Source organism: Quercus suber, unplaced genomic scaffold, assembly GCF_002906115.3.
Source record: "Quercus suber isolate HL8 unplaced genomic scaffold, Cork oak 2.0 scaffold_238, whole genome shotgun sequence".
NCBI lineage: Eukaryota > Viridiplantae > Streptophyta > Magnoliopsida > Fagales > Fagaceae > Quercus > Quercus suber.
In genome coordinates this window covers 948,959-967,047 of record NW_027069695.1, presented here as the reverse complement: position 1 = coordinate 967,047, position 18,089 = coordinate 948,959, and the positions used below count along the sequence as shown (strand labels likewise).

General features: G+C 36.6%; 2 protein-coding genes and 1 pseudogene across 2 annotated transcripts; all 3 read left to right on the top strand.

Annotated features, from left to right (window-relative positions):
- The first annotated feature begins 860 nt into the window (after positions 1 to 860).
- On the top strand, positions 861 to 1,475 carry LOC136070510 (inactive LRR receptor-like serine/threonine-protein kinase BIR2). The gene has a single exon (XM_065780531.1). It carries the CDS (start codon positions 861 to 863, stop codon positions 1,473 to 1,475), a length of 615 nt encoding a protein of 204 aa, XP_065636603.1.
- An 8,201-nt stretch (positions 1,476 to 9,676) lies between these two features.
- LOC112033499 (probably inactive leucine-rich repeat receptor-like protein kinase At5g48380) lies at positions 9,677 to 11,654 on the top strand. Its single transcript, XM_024066274.1, has 2 exons — positions 9,677 to 10,558; positions 11,175 to 11,654. Exons 1-2 carry the CDS (start codon positions 9,677 to 9,679, stop codon positions 11,652 to 11,654), a joined length of 1,362 nt encoding a protein of 453 aa, XP_023922042.1.
- A 3,449-nt stretch (positions 11,655 to 15,103) lies between these two features.
- On the top strand, positions 15,104 to 16,609 carry LOC136070509 (probably inactive leucine-rich repeat receptor-like protein kinase At5g48380; annotated as a pseudogene).
- The last annotated feature ends 1,480 nt before the right edge of the window (positions 16,610 to 18,089 follow it).

Genomic DNA, 18,089 nt, shown 5'->3' with positions numbered 1-18,089 from the left:
AATGAAAAAATAATCTACAATAAAGTTTAGAAAATATATTATATATTACACCACATTTCAAAAATAATTAGATATTCTCATGTGTTGCATGGGTATATGACTAGTATATATAAAATCGGGAGTCAAAGGCCAAAAAACCCAAATAATAAATAATTAAAAACCAAAACCAATAGAGTTGTAACCAAAGACCATAAATCCTAAATAACACCAAAACCAAGACTTCAAGGGCCATTTAAAGTAACCATTCCAGACCAGAATCAACACTTAGCTTGAAGCTATTGAATTTTTTGTGGAATCTTTTCTTGTAAAGACAAAACTTAAATACAATACTTTAGGTGTTGTTCCTTGAGATAGATCTTATGGGTTAAGAGGCTCAAAGAATATATAAAATAGAATATAAAAGCATTAAACAATATTATGAAAAAATACAAATATTATATAACAAAATAAGTATTATAAATAAATCTTAAAAAAACATAAAAATAAATTCATATAAATTTGCAAATGATTAGCTTATTGCACGGGACATTATCTAGTCTATAGGGAGAGGGCATCCTTTAAACTCCCAAAGGTACTTTAACAACCTTGAAAAGCAGAACCAAACCGGCCAAACTTTACGACCCTTGGAAATGAGAACCAAAGTCACCCTTGACTGATTTGTTTATTGACTTCTTTTTCCATGCCTGGAATTTTTACACGGTTAACGTAAAAAGAACTCTAGAAACTCTGGGAATGGAGAACGAAGTTAGTAAACAAATCTGTATACAGTAATCATTAATAATTATATATATATGTATGTATGTATGGCTTTCTACACCGACTACACCTGAGCTTTCTTGATCATAAACACTCACAAGCAAATGGCTCATGGTACCAGACTCGCCATAGCTCTAGTTCACATATTTACTTGGTCATTTCTGTACATTCTTGAAATGAGCAATGGCCATGAGAGTGATATGTACTGCTTGAGGTCCATTAAAGAGTCAATACAAGACCCTCACAACCACTTCAAACATTCATGGGACTTCAGCAACCGCGAAGAAGGTTTCTTCTGTAATTTTGTTGGGGTCCACTGCGAGATGCCTGACTCCGCTGTTGAAAGAAGAATATCAAATATCGATCTCAGGAGCAAAGAGCTTAAGGGCAACTTCCCTCGAGAAATCAAAAACTGCTCATTTTTGACGCATCTCGACCTGTCAGGTAACGAGCTTTCAGGCACCATCCCTTCTGATATATTTGACTTCCTTCCGTCTCTGAAATTCCTTGATCTCTCCTCCAACAACTTTACTGGTGAAATCCCAAAGAGCGTAGTGAATTGCCATAGTCTAAATGTCCTTAGACTTGACAACAACCGGCTAACGGGACTTATTCCTCCAAAAATTAACGAGCTTCGGAGTCTTGACAAGTTTAGTGTTGCTTCTTCGGAGTCTTGGCAGCTCCACAATGATGACAAAGATGCTGCTTTTTCTATTTAGGCTTTTGAGAGTTAACCTTCTTAGTCTTAGGGTTTTTAACATCTTTCTTATCCTACTTAGGGGGTGCTCCTAAGATAGATTTACCATTCTTTAGGTTCTCACTAGCTAATTTAGTTTTAATATTAGTGTTTTTAATTTCAGTATTATTAGCAGGAGAAACAAAAACAGTAGCACTAGTAGAAACAGTATCAGAGGAAGAAAGACCATACCCTAAACCTGTTCAATCTGAAATAGATTTCTGATTGCTGAGCATCTCATCAAGCTTTGCACTTGAAGTCCTCTCCAATTGGGCTCTAACTTGAAATAGCTCCGCTTCAAGCTTCTTGGTCTTCTCAGCCAAAAAATTGTTCTCAAACCTCAGTGCACCAATTGTTTGATTTGCTTCGTCAAAACTTTGTGGAAAGTTCTTCACAATCAAGTTCCACATCACTGAGCTTCTTGGTGGCCAGCTTATACAGTTTCTCGTGCTTCTCAGAGAACTTGTATAGTTTCTCATAAGCTGAATGGATATCATCTTGATCATCCATCTTCTCACACTTAGAATCCACCAAATCTTCTTCTTCTTCCACTTCATCAACAATTCCTTCAGTAGGATTGACTGTGGCAGTGAAGGCATTTTAGATTTCGTCATCCTCATTGTCGGAATCATCTTCAGACTCAGTGTCACTTAAGGTTGCAGCAAATGCCTTACTCTTCCCAATGCTCTTAAGATATGTGGGGCATTCATGCTTCATGTGACCAAATCCATGACATCCAAAGCACTTTAGTCTTGCAGGAACAGTGTACTGACCGCTATCCTTAGTATCCTTTTTCCCTTTGTCTTGCCCCTTAGACTGAAAGGAACTGGATTATCTGCGGTCCTTGTCGAAGCTCCTTCCATTGGCATCTTTCATAAACTTCTTGAACTACCTTGTAATGTAGGACTTCATCTTTGAATCTTCATCATCAGAAGACTCATCTATATCACTGCTCTTTCCCTTCAAGGCTATGCTCTTGCCTTTACTCGACTTGCCAATCCTATATAACCCTAGCTCATAAGTCTGCAAGTTTCCAACCAACTTAGTCAAAGGAATCTTGCCAATATCCTTTGATTCCTCTATCGCCGTGATCTTAACATGGAATCTCTCCGGTAGATATTTGAGCACTTTCCTCACAATCTTGGGTTTAGGAATAGTTTTCCCAAGATTGAAAACTAAGTTCACTATGTCCTTGAGCTTGGCATAAAACTCATCAAATGACTCATCCTCCTCCATCTTAATCTCTTCAAAGCTTGTAGTGAGCCTCTGAAACTTTGAATCTTTGACAGCCTTTGTTCCTTCATAAGTTGTCTAAAGGATGGTTCACGCCTCCTTAGCAGTTTCAGTTGAGGATATCTTCTTGAACTCCTCATTGGTGATCGCACTGAACAACGCATTCAATGCCTTGCTGTTGAAGTTTGCCGCTGATCTTGGCTTCATCCCAATCAGCCAGTGCTTCCTTTGGCTTAGTCTAGCCAATCTCTACAACTTGCCACACTTTTTCATCTAAAGGCTGCAAAAAAGCTCTCATGCATACTTTCTAGTATGCATAGTTAGTGCCATCAAATAAAGGAGGTATGATTAATGATTATCTTCTATCCATGACAAACAGGGGTCAATGGATCAACGCAGCAAAGATTAAACCTAATCATAGTGTGCCTGCTCTGATACCACTTGATAGGCCACAAACTGAATGACCCCTTCTGATTAAATCAATTAATTAATTAGCCAAGTTATTATTAATCAATTTATCATGCAAATGCGTAGAAGCATAAACAAATCACCAATAAACTAAATATGTAGTAGAAATTAAATGATACGGTGATTTGTTTACGAATTGAGAAAACCCTTACGGCAAAAACCCCACCGAGTGAATTTCAAGTCACCACTCCCGAAACTCCACTATTATCACAACAAGCAGTTACAAATAAAGTAATCCCAAGTACCTTTCCAACTTACAATTGAACCCTTACCCCAATACCCAATTGGACTTGTTCTGTAGTGACAGTTCCTCCTTTTGATGCACGGCTCCCAAGTACGTGACTAACCAATGTGCGGATCCTAGTATGCGACTTCAAACACCAACTAAAAGAGAGGTTGGCTGCAAAGTTCTTCAGTTCATCCTACATGATGAAGATCAAGAAGATACTTGGTCACAAAACCTAAAGGTGCAAATACACAGCAACTTTTTTAGAAGAGATGAACTAGGGCAAAAACTTCGTCTCTAGTCACAATTTGCTTCAACAGAGTTTTCTCAATACTTGTGCAACTTGTGAACACTTTGACGGCCCTAAAAAAAATCCTTTTATATGTCTAGAGTTAGGAGAAAAGAAGGCCCAAAGACACATTCACGGATCCCAAGAAATCAAATCAGAATTCTGAATTTCTTAAATCTCGACAGATAAGAGGTGTCGAGAAGGTGTTGAGCAGGTGTCGAGCTTACAGGTTTGAATAGCTTTCTTAAGCTCGATAGATGCAACTGTCGAGATAGTTGTCGAGAAGGTGTCGAGCCTTAATGAAATTACACTATTAGCTTGTTTTTCTTGGACAGACTTGATGACTTCAACACTTGATCTTGAAACCTTGTTTCTTGAAGTATTAAACACACCTAGAACTACCAAATTACAAGTAGAGTGAATTTTGTCAAAAGGATTAGCCAATTAGATAAAAGAATGATATATGTTCTTAATGAGTGAACTACATATGTCCTAACACGTACTGCTTGTTTCTTTTCTTTGCCTGGCCATGTCCATATGTGATGAAGTGTGTGTATTAGGGTGATTTGTGTATAAGTGAGTGAGTCTCACTCTTTTACTCATCAATATATATATATATATATATATTTAATGAAATTACACTATTAGCTTGTTTTTCTTGGACAGACTTGATGACTTCAACACTTGATCTTGAAACCTTGTTTCTTGAAGTATTAAACACACCTAGAACTACCAAATTACAAGTAGAGTGAATTTTGTCAAAAGGATTAGCCAATTAGATAAAAGAATGATATATGTTCTTAATGAGTGAACTACATATGTCCTAACACGTACTGCTTGTTTCTTTTCTTTGCCTGGCCATGTCCATATGTGATGAAGTGTGTGTATTAGGGTGATTTGTGTATAAGTGAGTGAGTCTCACTCTTTTACTCATCAATATATATATATATATATATATAAACGGAGACTTCATGCTAGAGTGCATGAGACCCTGTCAATTAGTAGTGTTCTAATTTTGCATTTAACATTTTTTTCAAGGTAGTCAACTCCATACTGTACCGGCCGGAATATACCATACCGACTAGTGCACCGGTACAGATTACCCCCTTATTTCGTACCAGAAAAAATACCGGCCGTACCGGCCTCGTACCAGCCGTACCGGTGAAATTCGGCTGTTTCGGTCGGTAAATGGATACTAGGTAAAGAATCAGATAGAGAAATCCCAAAGAAAAATTTTCAGGAATTTTCAGAACTTACCCAAAGCTGCTACACTTGGCCGGAGCCAGAGCCACTCCGCCTTCTACCACTACCGACAACCCAAACCCAACGATCCCAACCTTTAAAAACCCAACTCACACAACCCAACCACCACACAAACACACAACCCATGAACAAAAATCTGGCCGCCGTCTCTCCCTCATCTGCATAAGCCCAAACAAAACCCACTAATTCAAAAACAAATAGACCCATAAAAAAGTACAATAAAACCCACAAAAGCATCAGTGTAAAGAGATGAAAAAAGAAGAGAAAGAAAGAAAGAAGAAGCAATAGATGTAAAGAAAGGAAGGAAAAAGAAAAAGAAAAAGAAAGGGGCACTGAAGCTGCAATGACGGGTGAAAGAAAGGAGAGGATTAAATGTAAAAGAAGAAAGATAGAGAAATGTAAAAGCTTGGTATTTGATGAGACAACACAATTTGCTCATAAGTGAAATATCTGAATACACAATGTCAAACAATACTTGTGGTTTACAGCTCACATGTAGTATTTTTTTATTATTTTGAGAATACATTTTATTTTATATTTTATTATACTTCACTTTTAATGTTTTACTATTTTATATTATTCTTAGTTTTGATAACAATGTATTGTTATTTGTTTTTGTTCATTATCGTACTTATATGTTTGTTTATGTTAAATTATATTTAATAATAGTAACATGTGTAATATTATAATGAAGCATTGAGATAACTACAAACTCACTTTAATTTTTTGGCTTTATTTGAAAATAGAATAGTGAATGTTAGTGTACGGTTATGTGTAATACTATGTGTGCAATAATACTTTTCTTATAAATAATTTTAGTATTACAAAATTTTGCTCAATTACAAAAACATTGGGTGTGTTTATGTATCTCTGTGTTGATTTGTCTGTGTGGATGTGTTTATGTGAGTGTGTGTGTGTGTATATATATATACATATATTAAATATATAAAATTGCGGTAAACCCGAAACGATACACCGGTATTGACCGGTATCCGAAATATATCGTATCGATGGCCAAACCGGTATAGCCTTCGGTACAGTATTGACTTCCTTGATTTTTTTACTTCTTTCATTTAGGTTTTTATTTTTTTTATATTTATTTTAATATAATGTTACTCAAAAGTTCACATTAATTTATTTTACTATTATCTCATTAATTGACTAAACTTACACCACACCTTTCTCTATTCATTATGTCTTTTAATTAGCATACCCACTGTTTTAGTATTTTTAAAAAAAGAAATAAATAAATAAATAATAGTAATAACTATCCAGATAAGGCATTCGAGAGAGATAGAGAGACACAAAAATATTGTGGATTATTAAATAAAACACATTATTTTTACCATATATTGCCAATATAAAAAATATTATCAATATAAAAGACCTAAGACTAACAAAACATTTGAAAGAGAGAGAAAGAGGAATCCGAGAGGTCACTACCTCCGTTATACTAGCTTCCCACCACCATCAAACCTTCTTAGTCTTAGGGTTTTTAACATCTTTCTTATCCTACTTAGGGGGTGCTCCTAAGATAGATTTACCATTCTTTAGGTTCTCACTAGCTAATTTAGTTTTAATATTAGTGTTTTTAATTTCAGTATTATTAGCAGGAGAAACAAAAACAGTAGCACTAGTAGAAACAGTATCAGAGGAAGAAAGACCATACCCTAAACCTGTTCAATCTGAAATAGATTTCTGATTGCTGAGCATCTCATCAAGCTTTGCACTTGAAGTCCTCTCCAATTGGGCTCTAACTTGAAATAGCTCCGCTTCAAGCTTCTTGGTCTTCTCAGCCAAAAAATTGTTCTCAAACCTCAGTGCACCAATTGTTTGATTTGCTTCGTCAAAACTTTGTGGAAAGTTCTTCACAATCAAGTTCCACATCACTGAGCTTCTTGGTGGCCAGCTTATACAGTTTCTCGTGCTTCTCAGAGAACTTGTATAGTTTCTCATAAGCTGAATGGATATCATCTTGATCATCCATCTTCTCACACTTAGAATCCACCAAATCTTCTTCTTCTTCCACTTCATCAACAATTCCTTCAGTAGGATTGACTGTGGCAGTGAAGGCATTTTAGATTTCGTCATCCTCATGTCGGAATCATCTTCAGACTCAGTGTCACTTAAGGTTGCAGCAAATGCCTTACTCTTCCCAATGCTCTTAAGATATGTGGGGCATTCATGCTTCATGTGACCAAATCCATGACATCCAAAGCACTTTAGTCTTGCAGGAACAGTGTACTGACCGCTATCCTTAGTATCCTTTTTCCCTTTGTCTTGCCCCTTAGACTGAAAGGAACTGGATTATCTGCGGTCCTTGTCGAAGCTCCTTCCATTGGCATCTTTCATAAACTTCTTGAACTACCTTGTAATGTAGGACTTCATCTTTGAATCTTCATCATCAGAAGACTCATCTATATCACTGCTCTTTCCCTTCAAGGCTATGCTCTTGCCTTTACTCGACTTGCCAATCCTATATAACCCTAGCTCATAAGTCTGCAAGTTTCCAACCAACTTAGTCAAAGGAATCTTGCCAATATCCTTTGATTCCTCTATCGCCGTGATCTTAACATGGAATCTCTCCGGTAGATATTTGAGCACTTTCCTCACAATCTTGGGTTTAGGAATAGTTTTCCCAAGATTGAAAACTAAGTTCACTATGTCCTTGAGCTTGGCATAAAACTCATCAAATGACTCATCCTCCTCCATCTTAATCTCTTCAAAGCTTGTAGTGAGCCTCTGAAACTTTGAATCTTTGACAGCCTTTGTTCCTTCATAAGTTGTCTAAAGGATGGTTCACGCCTCCTTAGCAGTTTCAGTTGAGGATATCTTCTTGAACTCCTCATTGGTGATCGCACTGAACAACGCATTCAATGCCTTGCTGTTGAAGTTTGCCGCTGATCTTGGCTTCATCCCAATCAGCCAGTGCTTCCTTTGGCTTAGTCTAGCCAATCTCTACAACTTGCCACACTTTTTCATCTAAAGGCTGCAAAAAAGCTCTCATGCATACTTTCTAGTATGCATAGTTAGTGCCATCAAATAAAGGAGGTATGATTAATGATTATCTTCTATCCATGACAAACAGGGGTCAATGGATCAACGCAGCAAAGATTAAACCTAATCATAGTGTGCCTGCTCTGATACCACTTGATAGGCCACAAACTGAATGACCCCTTCTGATTAAATCAATTAATTAATTAGCCAAGTTATATTAATCAATTTATCATGCAAATGCGTAGAAGCATAAACAAATCACCAATAAACTAAATATGTAGTAGAAATTAAATGATACGGTGATTTGTTTACGAATTGAGAAAACCCTTACGGCAAAAACCCCACCGAGTGAATTTCAAGTCACCACTCCCGAAACTCCACTATTATCACAACAAGCAGTTACAAATAAAGTAATCCCAAGTACCTTTCCAACTTACAATTGAACCCTTACCCAATACCCAATTGGACTTGTTCTGTAGTGACAGTTCCTCCTTTTGATGCACGGCTCCCAAGTACGTGACTAACCAATGTGCGGATCCTAGTATGCGACTTCAAACACCAACTAAAAGAGAGGTTGGCTGCAAAGTTCTTCAGTTCATCCTACATGATGAAGATCAAGAAGATACTTGGTCACAAAACCTAAAGGTGCAAATACACAGCAACTTTTTTAGAAGAGATGAACTAGGGCAAAAACTTCGTCTCTAGTCACAATTTGCTTCAACAGAGTTTTCTCAATACTTGTGCAACTTGTGAACACTTTGACGGCCTAAAAAAATCCTTTTATATGTCTAGAGTTAGGAGAAAGAAGGCCCAAAGACACATTCACGGATCCCAAGAAATCAAATCAGAATTCTGAATTTCTTAAATCTCGACAGATAAGAGGTGTCGAGAAGGTGTTGAGCAGGTGTCGAGCTTACAGGTTTGAATAGCTTTCTTAAGCTCGATAGATGCAACTGTCGAGATAGTTGTCGAGAAGGTGTCGAGCCCCAAATAATAAATAATTAAAAACCAAAACCAATAGAGTTGTAACCAAAGACCATAAATCCTAAATAACACCAAAACCAAGACTTCAAGGGCCATTTAAAGTAACCATTCCAGACCAGAATCAACACTTAGCTTGAAGCTATTGAATTTTTTGTGGAATCTTTTCTTGTAAAGACAAAACTTAAATACAATACTTTAGGTGTTGTTCCTTGAGATAGATCTTATGGGTTAAGAGGCTCAAAGAATATATAAAATAGAATATAAAAGCATTAAACAATATTATGAAAAAATACAAATATTATATAACAAAATAAGTATTATAAATAAATCTTAAAAAAACATAAAAATAAATTCATATAAATTTGCAAATGATTAGCTTATTGCACGGGACATTATCTAGTCTATAGGGAGAGGGCATCCTTTAAACTCCCAAAGGTACTTTAACAACCTTGAAAAGCAGAACCAAACCGGCCAAACTTTACGACCCTTGGAAATGAGAACCAAAGTCACCCTTGACTGATTTGTTTATTGACTTCTTTTTCCATGCCTGGAATTTTTACACGGTTAACGTAAAAAGAACTCTAGAAACTCTGGGAATGGAGAACGAAGTTAGTAAACAAATCTGTATACAGTAATCATTAATAATTATATATATATGTATGTATGTATGGCTTTCTACACCGACTACACCTGAGCTTTCTTGATCATAAACACTCACAAGCAAATGGCTCATGGTACCAGACTCGCCATAGCTCTAGTTCACATATTTACTTGGTCATTTCTGTACATTCTTGAAATGAGCAATGGCCATGAGAGTGATATGTACTGCTTGAGGTCCATTAAAGAGTCAATACAAGACCCTCACAACCACTTCAAACATTCATGGGACTTCAGCAACCGCGAAGAAGGTTTCTTCTGTAATTTTGTTGGGGTCCACTGCGAGATGCCTGACTCCGCTGTTGAAAGAAGAATATCAAATATCGATCTCAGGAGCAAAGAGCTTAAGGGCAACTTCCCTCGAGAAATCAAAAACTGCTCATTTTTGACGCATCTCGACCTGTCAGGTAACGAGCTTTCAGGCACCATCCCTTCTGATATATTTGACTTCCTTCCGTCTCTGAAATTCCTTGATCTCTCCTCCAACAACTTTACTGGTGAAATCCCAAAGAGCGTAGTGAATTGCCATAGTCTAAATGTCCTTAGACTTGACAACAACCGGCTAACGGGACTTATTCCTCCAAAAATTAACGAGCTTCGGAGTCTTGACAAGTTTAGTGTTGCTAACAATCTCTTGTCAGGGCCTGTGCCTGTGTTTTCCTGTCATAAAATTCCCTCAGAGAGTTATGCAAATAATCTGGGACTTTGTGGTGCTCCATTGGAACCTTGCTTGCCTTCTACTAAGAAGTTTATTGTTCTATTCAAAGAAGGATTTGTGGTAGGCTGGAGTATTGCTATGGTCTCGGTGGCAGTTGTTATGTTCCGTAATACGCTAAGATTTCTTATGAAAAAGGCGACAACCAAGAAGAACAAGAAAATAAAGAAAGCAGTGATTGGAGCCGGAGGAGCCCGATGGTGTTTTACTGATGAAAGAAGCAGGAATATGATGGTAACCTCTCTTAGATCCTGTTTGTTTCTAATTTATGTTTCTTTTGTCCAATACATGATTGCAAAAGACTATTTTCAAAAAGAAAAAACGACAAATATATTTGTATCCTAGTTTCAATCCAAAACAATGTTAAAAACATCAAAGCCCTCTTAGACTGCCACAGAGAGAGCTTTACTTACATATTCGTGATCCATACGTTTCAACATTAAATGGTCATCCTTACTCTCTGCTTCTCTCCCTTTGAAAAATTTTGTTAGGAGAGCCCCTCTCACATTTGGGTGCCACAGATATTTAGGGAAAAACCAAATACAAGAGGGGTGCCTCATGAGATGAGATTTATTACTTGTTTAATATTTGCAAATAATGCCCCTCTCACATGGGCATAGATCCCACAAGATTGGGACCCATTTGTATGTTAGAGGTGTATTGTATGCAACTATTATACAATATATCACCTCCATGAAATGATCTCCAATGAGATACTTTCTCCCCAATTTTTCATGAGTAGGCACTTCGTACAACCACTTAAAAGAAACATCTATGTTAAATTTTTTTTTAATTTATTTATAAATTTTGATTAGCACTAATGCAAAATGGCAAATGATTTGATCCACAGATGTCTCAGATGGAAAGAACGGTGATTAGAATGAGCTTTACAGAAATTAGCCAGGCGACTGGCAATTTCAACATACACAAGGTCATTGGATTGGGAAAGATTGGGATGATGTACAAGGCAATGATTCCAAATTGCTGGCCTCTTGCGGTTAAGAGGTTAACTAATTGTCAATCTCATGAGACACAATTCTTATCTGAGCTATCAGCTTTGGGTATATTGAGACATGATAACCTAGTTCCCCTCCTAGGATATTGTAGCGAACAGAACGAGAAACTTCTAGTGTACAAATATATATTGCATGGCAACCTTTATGATTGGCTACATGTAGGAGAAGGAGAACACAAGGATAAGATATTGGAATGGCCTTTAAGGACTAAAATTGCGATTGGTATAGCAAGAGGCCTATCATGGCTTCACCATAAGTATGATTTCCGAGTGGTCCATCTCAACTTGGGTTCAAACTCTATCTTATTAGATTAGAATTTTGAGCCCAAGATATCAAATTTTTGGGGGGCAAAAATATCAAGTTCTGGAGGCTTAATGTTCATGAATTCAAATGTAATCGACGCAAGAATTAGCTCTTTTGTAGACAGTGGGGTATGGGAGTTGGGTTTTGTTAAAAAGGATGTCTATGACTTTGGAATTCTACTTCTTGAGCTAATTACAACAAAGGAACCCACTGAAATCAACAGTTTTTCATACAGTTTTAATGGGAGTTTGTTTGATTGGATAACTCACCTTTTGAGCAATTCATCTAATATTTATAGTGTCATTGATAATTCTTTGATTGGTAGAGGATTTGATGGTGAAATCTTTGAGTTACTTAGAGCACTCTCATCAGGTCTCTTAAATGTGCCAAATGCTAAAAATTTGGCACATTTAACACATCAAACACAAAAACAAAGGCTCATCAGGTATGCTAGATGTTCCAAAAATTTGGAACGCGCTACAGTACGCTCTCATATTTGAGAGCGTACGGAGAGAAATGCCAAACACTGTTTGGCTTATTTTATTCCTTTCTTCTCTCTCCTCCAGTCAGATGCTCTCTCCCATCTCACCCATCTCTCTCTCTCTCCGTCTGCAACCCATCTCTCTCTCTCCCCGTCTGACATTCTCATCGCCGTTTGGCCATTCCGACTTGCCATCACCGAGCTTGCCACACCGACCTCGCCATCACCGGTCTCGCCACGCCGATCTCAACACGTCGAAAGACAGATCGCCCAGGCACGCCATCCTCGCCGCGATCTCGCCAGTCATCGTCACCGATCTCGCCATCCTCGCCGCGATCTCGCCATCCTCGTCGCGATCTCGCCAGTCGTCACCGCTGATCTCGCCAGTCCTCACCGCTAATCACGTCGCCGACCTCCACAGCCGTCACTGATCGTTGGTTCAGTTTGGGTCGACATTTTATTCTTTATTTTTTTGATTGGTTGAGTTTTTTTTTCTCTTTTGTTGAGGTTTTTGGATTTGAAATTTGTTGGAGGATCCGGTGATTGTGGGTGTAGTTTGTGGCGGTTGATGGGCTGTTGGTGGTGGTTGTAGCGGTGGTTGTTGGTTGGTTGGTGGCAACTGTCACTGAGTCTTTGGTGATTGTATATTGACTGAGATTTGAGATAATATATTATTTTAATGTTAGTAAATATTATTTTAATATATAGAATGAAAAAATAGAACATCTGATAAATGAAGTATTGTAAAATGATATGCTAAAATGATAAAGTAGGTGTTTGATGTGTTAAAATGGCATTTTTTATAGAACAGCTGATGGGAATGCTCTTAGAATTGCATGTACTTGCCTTAACCCCTTCCCTAGTCAAAGGCCAACAATGCTTGAATTGTACAATACAATAAGTACTTTTGGGGAGAGAGATGGCATCACAAATGACTCTGAGATATTGATGCAACTTGAAATTGCTATTGCAAGTAGCTCAATTGAAATTAACACACTAAGTACTTTTGGGGAGAAATATGACATCACAAATGACTCTGAGATATTGATGCAATCTGAAATAGCTATTGCAAGTAGCTCAAATGAAATTGTTGAGCTAGAAATTGCACAGACCAATTGAAGAATGAAATACAAAGTGTAGCTTTCACATTTCGAAATATATGTAACATATTTGCTGTCCCAAACATTATTTGGGTTACGTTTTCTTAATGTAATATTTTTTCTGCCCTTCACTGTCTTTTTGTTATCTTTATCCCCTGAAATAAGAAAAAAAAAAAAGGATTCTAGGGGTTTTGGAGCCACTGCAGTGGGAAGGGGAAACCGGACATTTGTTGGGGTTAAAAAGAGAGACTAGTTGTATAAATGTTTTTCAAGTAGACTATTGTAATTGGTTCTTCCAGTGAATTTTTTATGCAATCAGATACTGGAGTGGTTTTTCTTTGAAGGAATTCTTCATTGGTTTTCCATTTGCCAAAACGTTGTGCTTGGCATTTAATTATTGCTTTGTGCACTGGATACAACTTTTTTTTTTTTTTTTTTTTAATAAATTATCTTCTTGTGTATGGAATTCCTAATAAATTTGTGTGATCTATCAATAAATATATCAATAAGATTTTTTCGACATTATAAATCACAAAAATGATTTGAACATAAAACCCCTTTTCAATAAACTAAACTCTGCCTACAAAGATCTGTTGATTAAAAACTTTGAGGATAAATACGAATAGGAACAAAAGAAAACAATTTGTGGGGATATATCCTCCACCCAAATTGCGCAAAACCAATAGATTGTTGGACAAGCTCAGAGAAATTTCGTTTACTTGCATTAATTTGACTGCATTGTTTATTGACTTCGTGTTCCATGCTCTGGAGTCTCAACGAGCGTTCTTGACGGTGCAATGACTTGGAAAATTAGACTCAGCTACCACTTTTGTACACGGCAATTAAAAACCCTCATTACTTATACAACAGTTTAGACTTGGCTTCAATTTTCATATATTCTTTGAAGCTCCAAGTATTAATGGAAATGATTTATTTTCCAATCTGAAATTTCCTGGAAAGGATTTTGTTTCAATTAGCAATTACTCAACTCAAAAATCTTAACAAAATCAAAACTTTAAAATAAAAATTGTAAATTGCAAATAGCACCCTAAGATTTGAGAGTGTTTAGATTTTATGCCTTGTAGTTTTAAACTTTGGATTTTACCCTATGAAGTTTCAAACTTTGGATTTTACTCCATAAAATTCGGAAGTGTTTGGATTTTATATACCAAAATTTTGAAACTTTAGGGGTGTAAAATCCAAACACTCTCAAACTTTAGGAAATAAAATCCAATTACTCTTAAAATATAGGGGGTAAAATCCAAATTCTAAAACGTCAAAGTGTAAAATTTAAACACCCCAAAATGTTAGGGGGTAAAATCAAAATTCTAAAATTTCAGGATGAAAAATTCAATCACCCCCAAACTCTACTGGTGTAATTTGTAATTTACTCAAATAAAAAATAAAAAATCATAGTTAGCCCAATATTAGAATACTAGCAGCACGTGTTCTAAATGCTAAATATTTAGTATTTAGAACACCAAATACCAAACAAACTACTATATGAGACATTTCAAATGTTACATTAAGTGTGAGTTTGGATTGAAATGAAAAATTAAAATTATTTCACTATTGAACTTATTTTTGCTACTATTCATGGGTCCCTTGCACTTTTTGGCACTATTCATGGGTCTACTGTACTATTTTAACTAACTTTTACTTTTATCTACAGTATTTTCAACAATAATTTTTCAGTTTTAACAAAATAAGAGGTATCTGAACACATTCTAAAGTAGCAAAAGTAAGTGTTGGTCTGTGAAAATATTTTTTTTGCATCGACTGATGCTTTTAAGAAATAATATTATTATGTGTTTTTTTTTTTTTTTGGTAGATAATTGCATTTTTATATATTAAGAAACAATGATTTTGTGTATTGATCATGGTTGATGGTTAGTTATTAGTACTATGTGGATACCTATTTGGATTTTTTTTTTTCTTCTTATACTTTGGTCCCCTAGCTTGAAATCCTAGGTCTGCCCTCTTTGCTATTTTTCACAAATTTGCTTGCTCATTTTTTAATATTCTTGACATAGGCATAGGCTTAGTTAGGGATGGTTATACCTATTGGGAAATGGATATCCAACCCTACCCAATCCAAATGTTTCGGGTAATAGCCGATTCTTCATGGGTAAAGCTTAACCGGGTAGGGTATGGATATTACCCGAATTTTTCGGGTAGGGTATGGATATTATCCAAACCCGACCCGTATTAAAAAAAAAAAAAAAAAAAAAAAAAAAAAAAAAAAAAAANTGGCTCCGGCAATGGCGTCGGAGGCGAATCATCAAGAAGAACGAAATCACGCTACTCCACCTTGGTTAGACTAGCTAATCTCTCTCATCTCCACCATGTCTCCACGCTGCAATGGTATCACTCCCAACGCTGTCGTTTCCGTCCCTACCTTCCTCCAAATCTCTGATCTCGTTTACGACCTTCTCCACGGTCTCTCTCTCTCTCTTATAGTCTTTGTTTGCTTGCTCAGAAAATTTTGTGTTTTGATTTTACTTTTGGATTTTGTTTTAACGACTGAGGTGGAGCTAAGTTTCTGTTTGGTTGAGGAGATAATATATATATACAATAACAGACCAAAGAGTGGGAAAAAATATTCGTGGAGGGGTGATAAAACTATTGGTTAGTTTTTAAGTTAAAATGTTTTGGATTTAAAAAAAAAAAAAATTAAATGGGTTTCGGGTTTCGGGTAGGGTATGGATATCCATAGATAATATATCCGGGTAAGATTCAGGTATGGATACTAATGGGTATTGATATTCGGGTATCCATGGGTAAACGTTAGGGTATGGGTATACCCGATCCATACCCTACCCATGGCCATCCCTCTTAGTGACTACTAGAAATCAATTAAACATTCACTTGAAAACCCTTACAACTACCCTAAATATTGATGGAGCTTCAACGACAAGGTTGAAGTTTCATTTGTAAATTTGTTGGGGTCGAATGCTGGTACCCTCATAAGAATAAGGTCTTAAATCTTAGGCTCAGTGACATGGGGCTCAGGGGCCAATTCGCCTGGGGCATTAAAAATTGCACAAGTCTAACAGGTTTAGACCTCTCGAATAATGTACTTTCAAGACCCCTCCTATTTGACATAGCAGAGTTAGTCCCGTCTCTCACAAGCTCCAACCTTTCAATCAACAGATTTTCTGGTGGAATCCTGAAGAACTTTGTTAATTGCAGTTATCTAAATGTCCTTAAACTTGACAAGAACCAACTAATTGGTGAAGTCCCTCCCGAATTAGGCATCCCTGGTCGTATTAAAACTTTTGTGGTTTCTAACAATATGTTGCTAGGGGTTGTCCCTTACTTTGTTAATGCCAATATTCTAGCCGATTGCTTTGCTAACAACAAGGAAGTTTCACAAACACCTTAAAGATGTAAATAGTGTTGTCTAAATTTATCAAATTGAACTTTAATTTACAATTTTACACTGTTTCAGTAAAACTATCAACATCAAATACATGAAGTACTTAATCACAATATGTTGAGACTCATAGATTCGTAATAGAAATAAAATTCAAAAACTCAACAGTTCAACCAGACTAAAGAAATATTTTTTTTTAAACAAAAATAAGAACCAAAAGGAAATTGTAGTGACCAAGAGGCACAGGCCACATGGACAAACATGGGTGCAGTGAGGTGAGGGCTTGCTATGAACGACTGCATTTCTAGTTTGAAATAAATCAAACAAGTAAAATAGTTGCACAAATGTGAATTTGTATTGATGAATATGTGGTACAATTCTCTGAAATTAAAAAAAGAGTGATTCTCTAATTCGATCTCCTTGAAAGACTTGTTAATTGGAATTTGTAATAATGTGATTTTGACTCGAACACAAAATATTCTTCAATTTGGCTGAAGGATGGATCGAAAACCCTTGAAATAGAATCACAATGAATCTCTGGCTATGAGCTTGTTAGAAATTCTTTGTTCTTCGTGTTCTTCGTATGTTCTTTGTGTTCGTGGTGCGTTCTTCGTCTTCGAAGGTTTGTGGTGGAAGTTCTTCAGTGCTTTAGAGGCTTGAATCTGTAGAGCTTCGTTGATTTATGGTTTGTTGAGGTTTCTGGAGGCTTTTGAGCTTGATTCCGGCAAACTTTAGGATCCAGGCATATAGTTTGGATGATTTTGCTTCGAATGTTATTCGATTTTGAGGTTGAAGTTCTTGAAGGCTTTGAGACTTAATTCCTACAGAGCTTTTATACTTCTGAGTGCTTCTTTGATGCTGCTTATGCTCTAGATGGCTTGGTCTCTTTTTTAAATGCATTAGGAAGGCTTCTATTTATAGGAGTTTGGGAGTGGGTAAGCGACACATGGCGGAGTTTGATTGGTGACACATGTCACAGCTTAATTGGTTCACTTATGTCATCACTTACACGTACTGGATTGATCATGTCATCACTTACACGCACCAGATTGCTCATGTCATCACTTACACGTGCTGGACTACGTATGTCATCGCTTACACGTGTTGATGTGTGATTGGTTTTTGCATGCATTTTATGCCTCTATTTCAATGACACTTGACGAATTTCTGTTAGTTTCTGAGTAGTGATAGCAAAACCTAACAATAGTACGTAACGCTTTGTAATTGGCTGTATTTTGTGGACTTGGTAATATAATGTGTCAGCTGGTAATAGGTTGGGAATTTTCCCTTTCTACAGTTGCAAATCATGGATTCTCATATCACTTGGGAATGGAAAAGTGGAATGCCTTATATGTGGGTTGAATATCTAACTATAAAGAACACGTTTTCCCTAGCTTTATTCCTAGGAGAAACAGAAAATACTGTTAACATGAGGATTGGGGTGTTACAAATGGTATTAGAGCTTGAACCCAACTAAAAGTGTGGGGGA

Bases quoted from the DNA above. Each gene is read 5' to 3' on its own strand.
- LOC136070510 (XM_065780531.1), top strand. From the start codon at position 861: ATGGCTCATGGTACCAGACTCGCCATAGCTCTAGTTCACATATTTACT.
- LOC112033499 (XM_024066274.1), top strand. From the start codon at position 9,677: ATGGCTCATGGTACCAGACTCGCCATAGCTCTAGTTCACATATTTACT. The intron at 10,559-11,174 runs GTAACCTCTCTT...TTTGATCCACAG, and splicing joins AAAGAAGCAGGAATATGATG to ATGTCTCAGATGGAAAGAAC.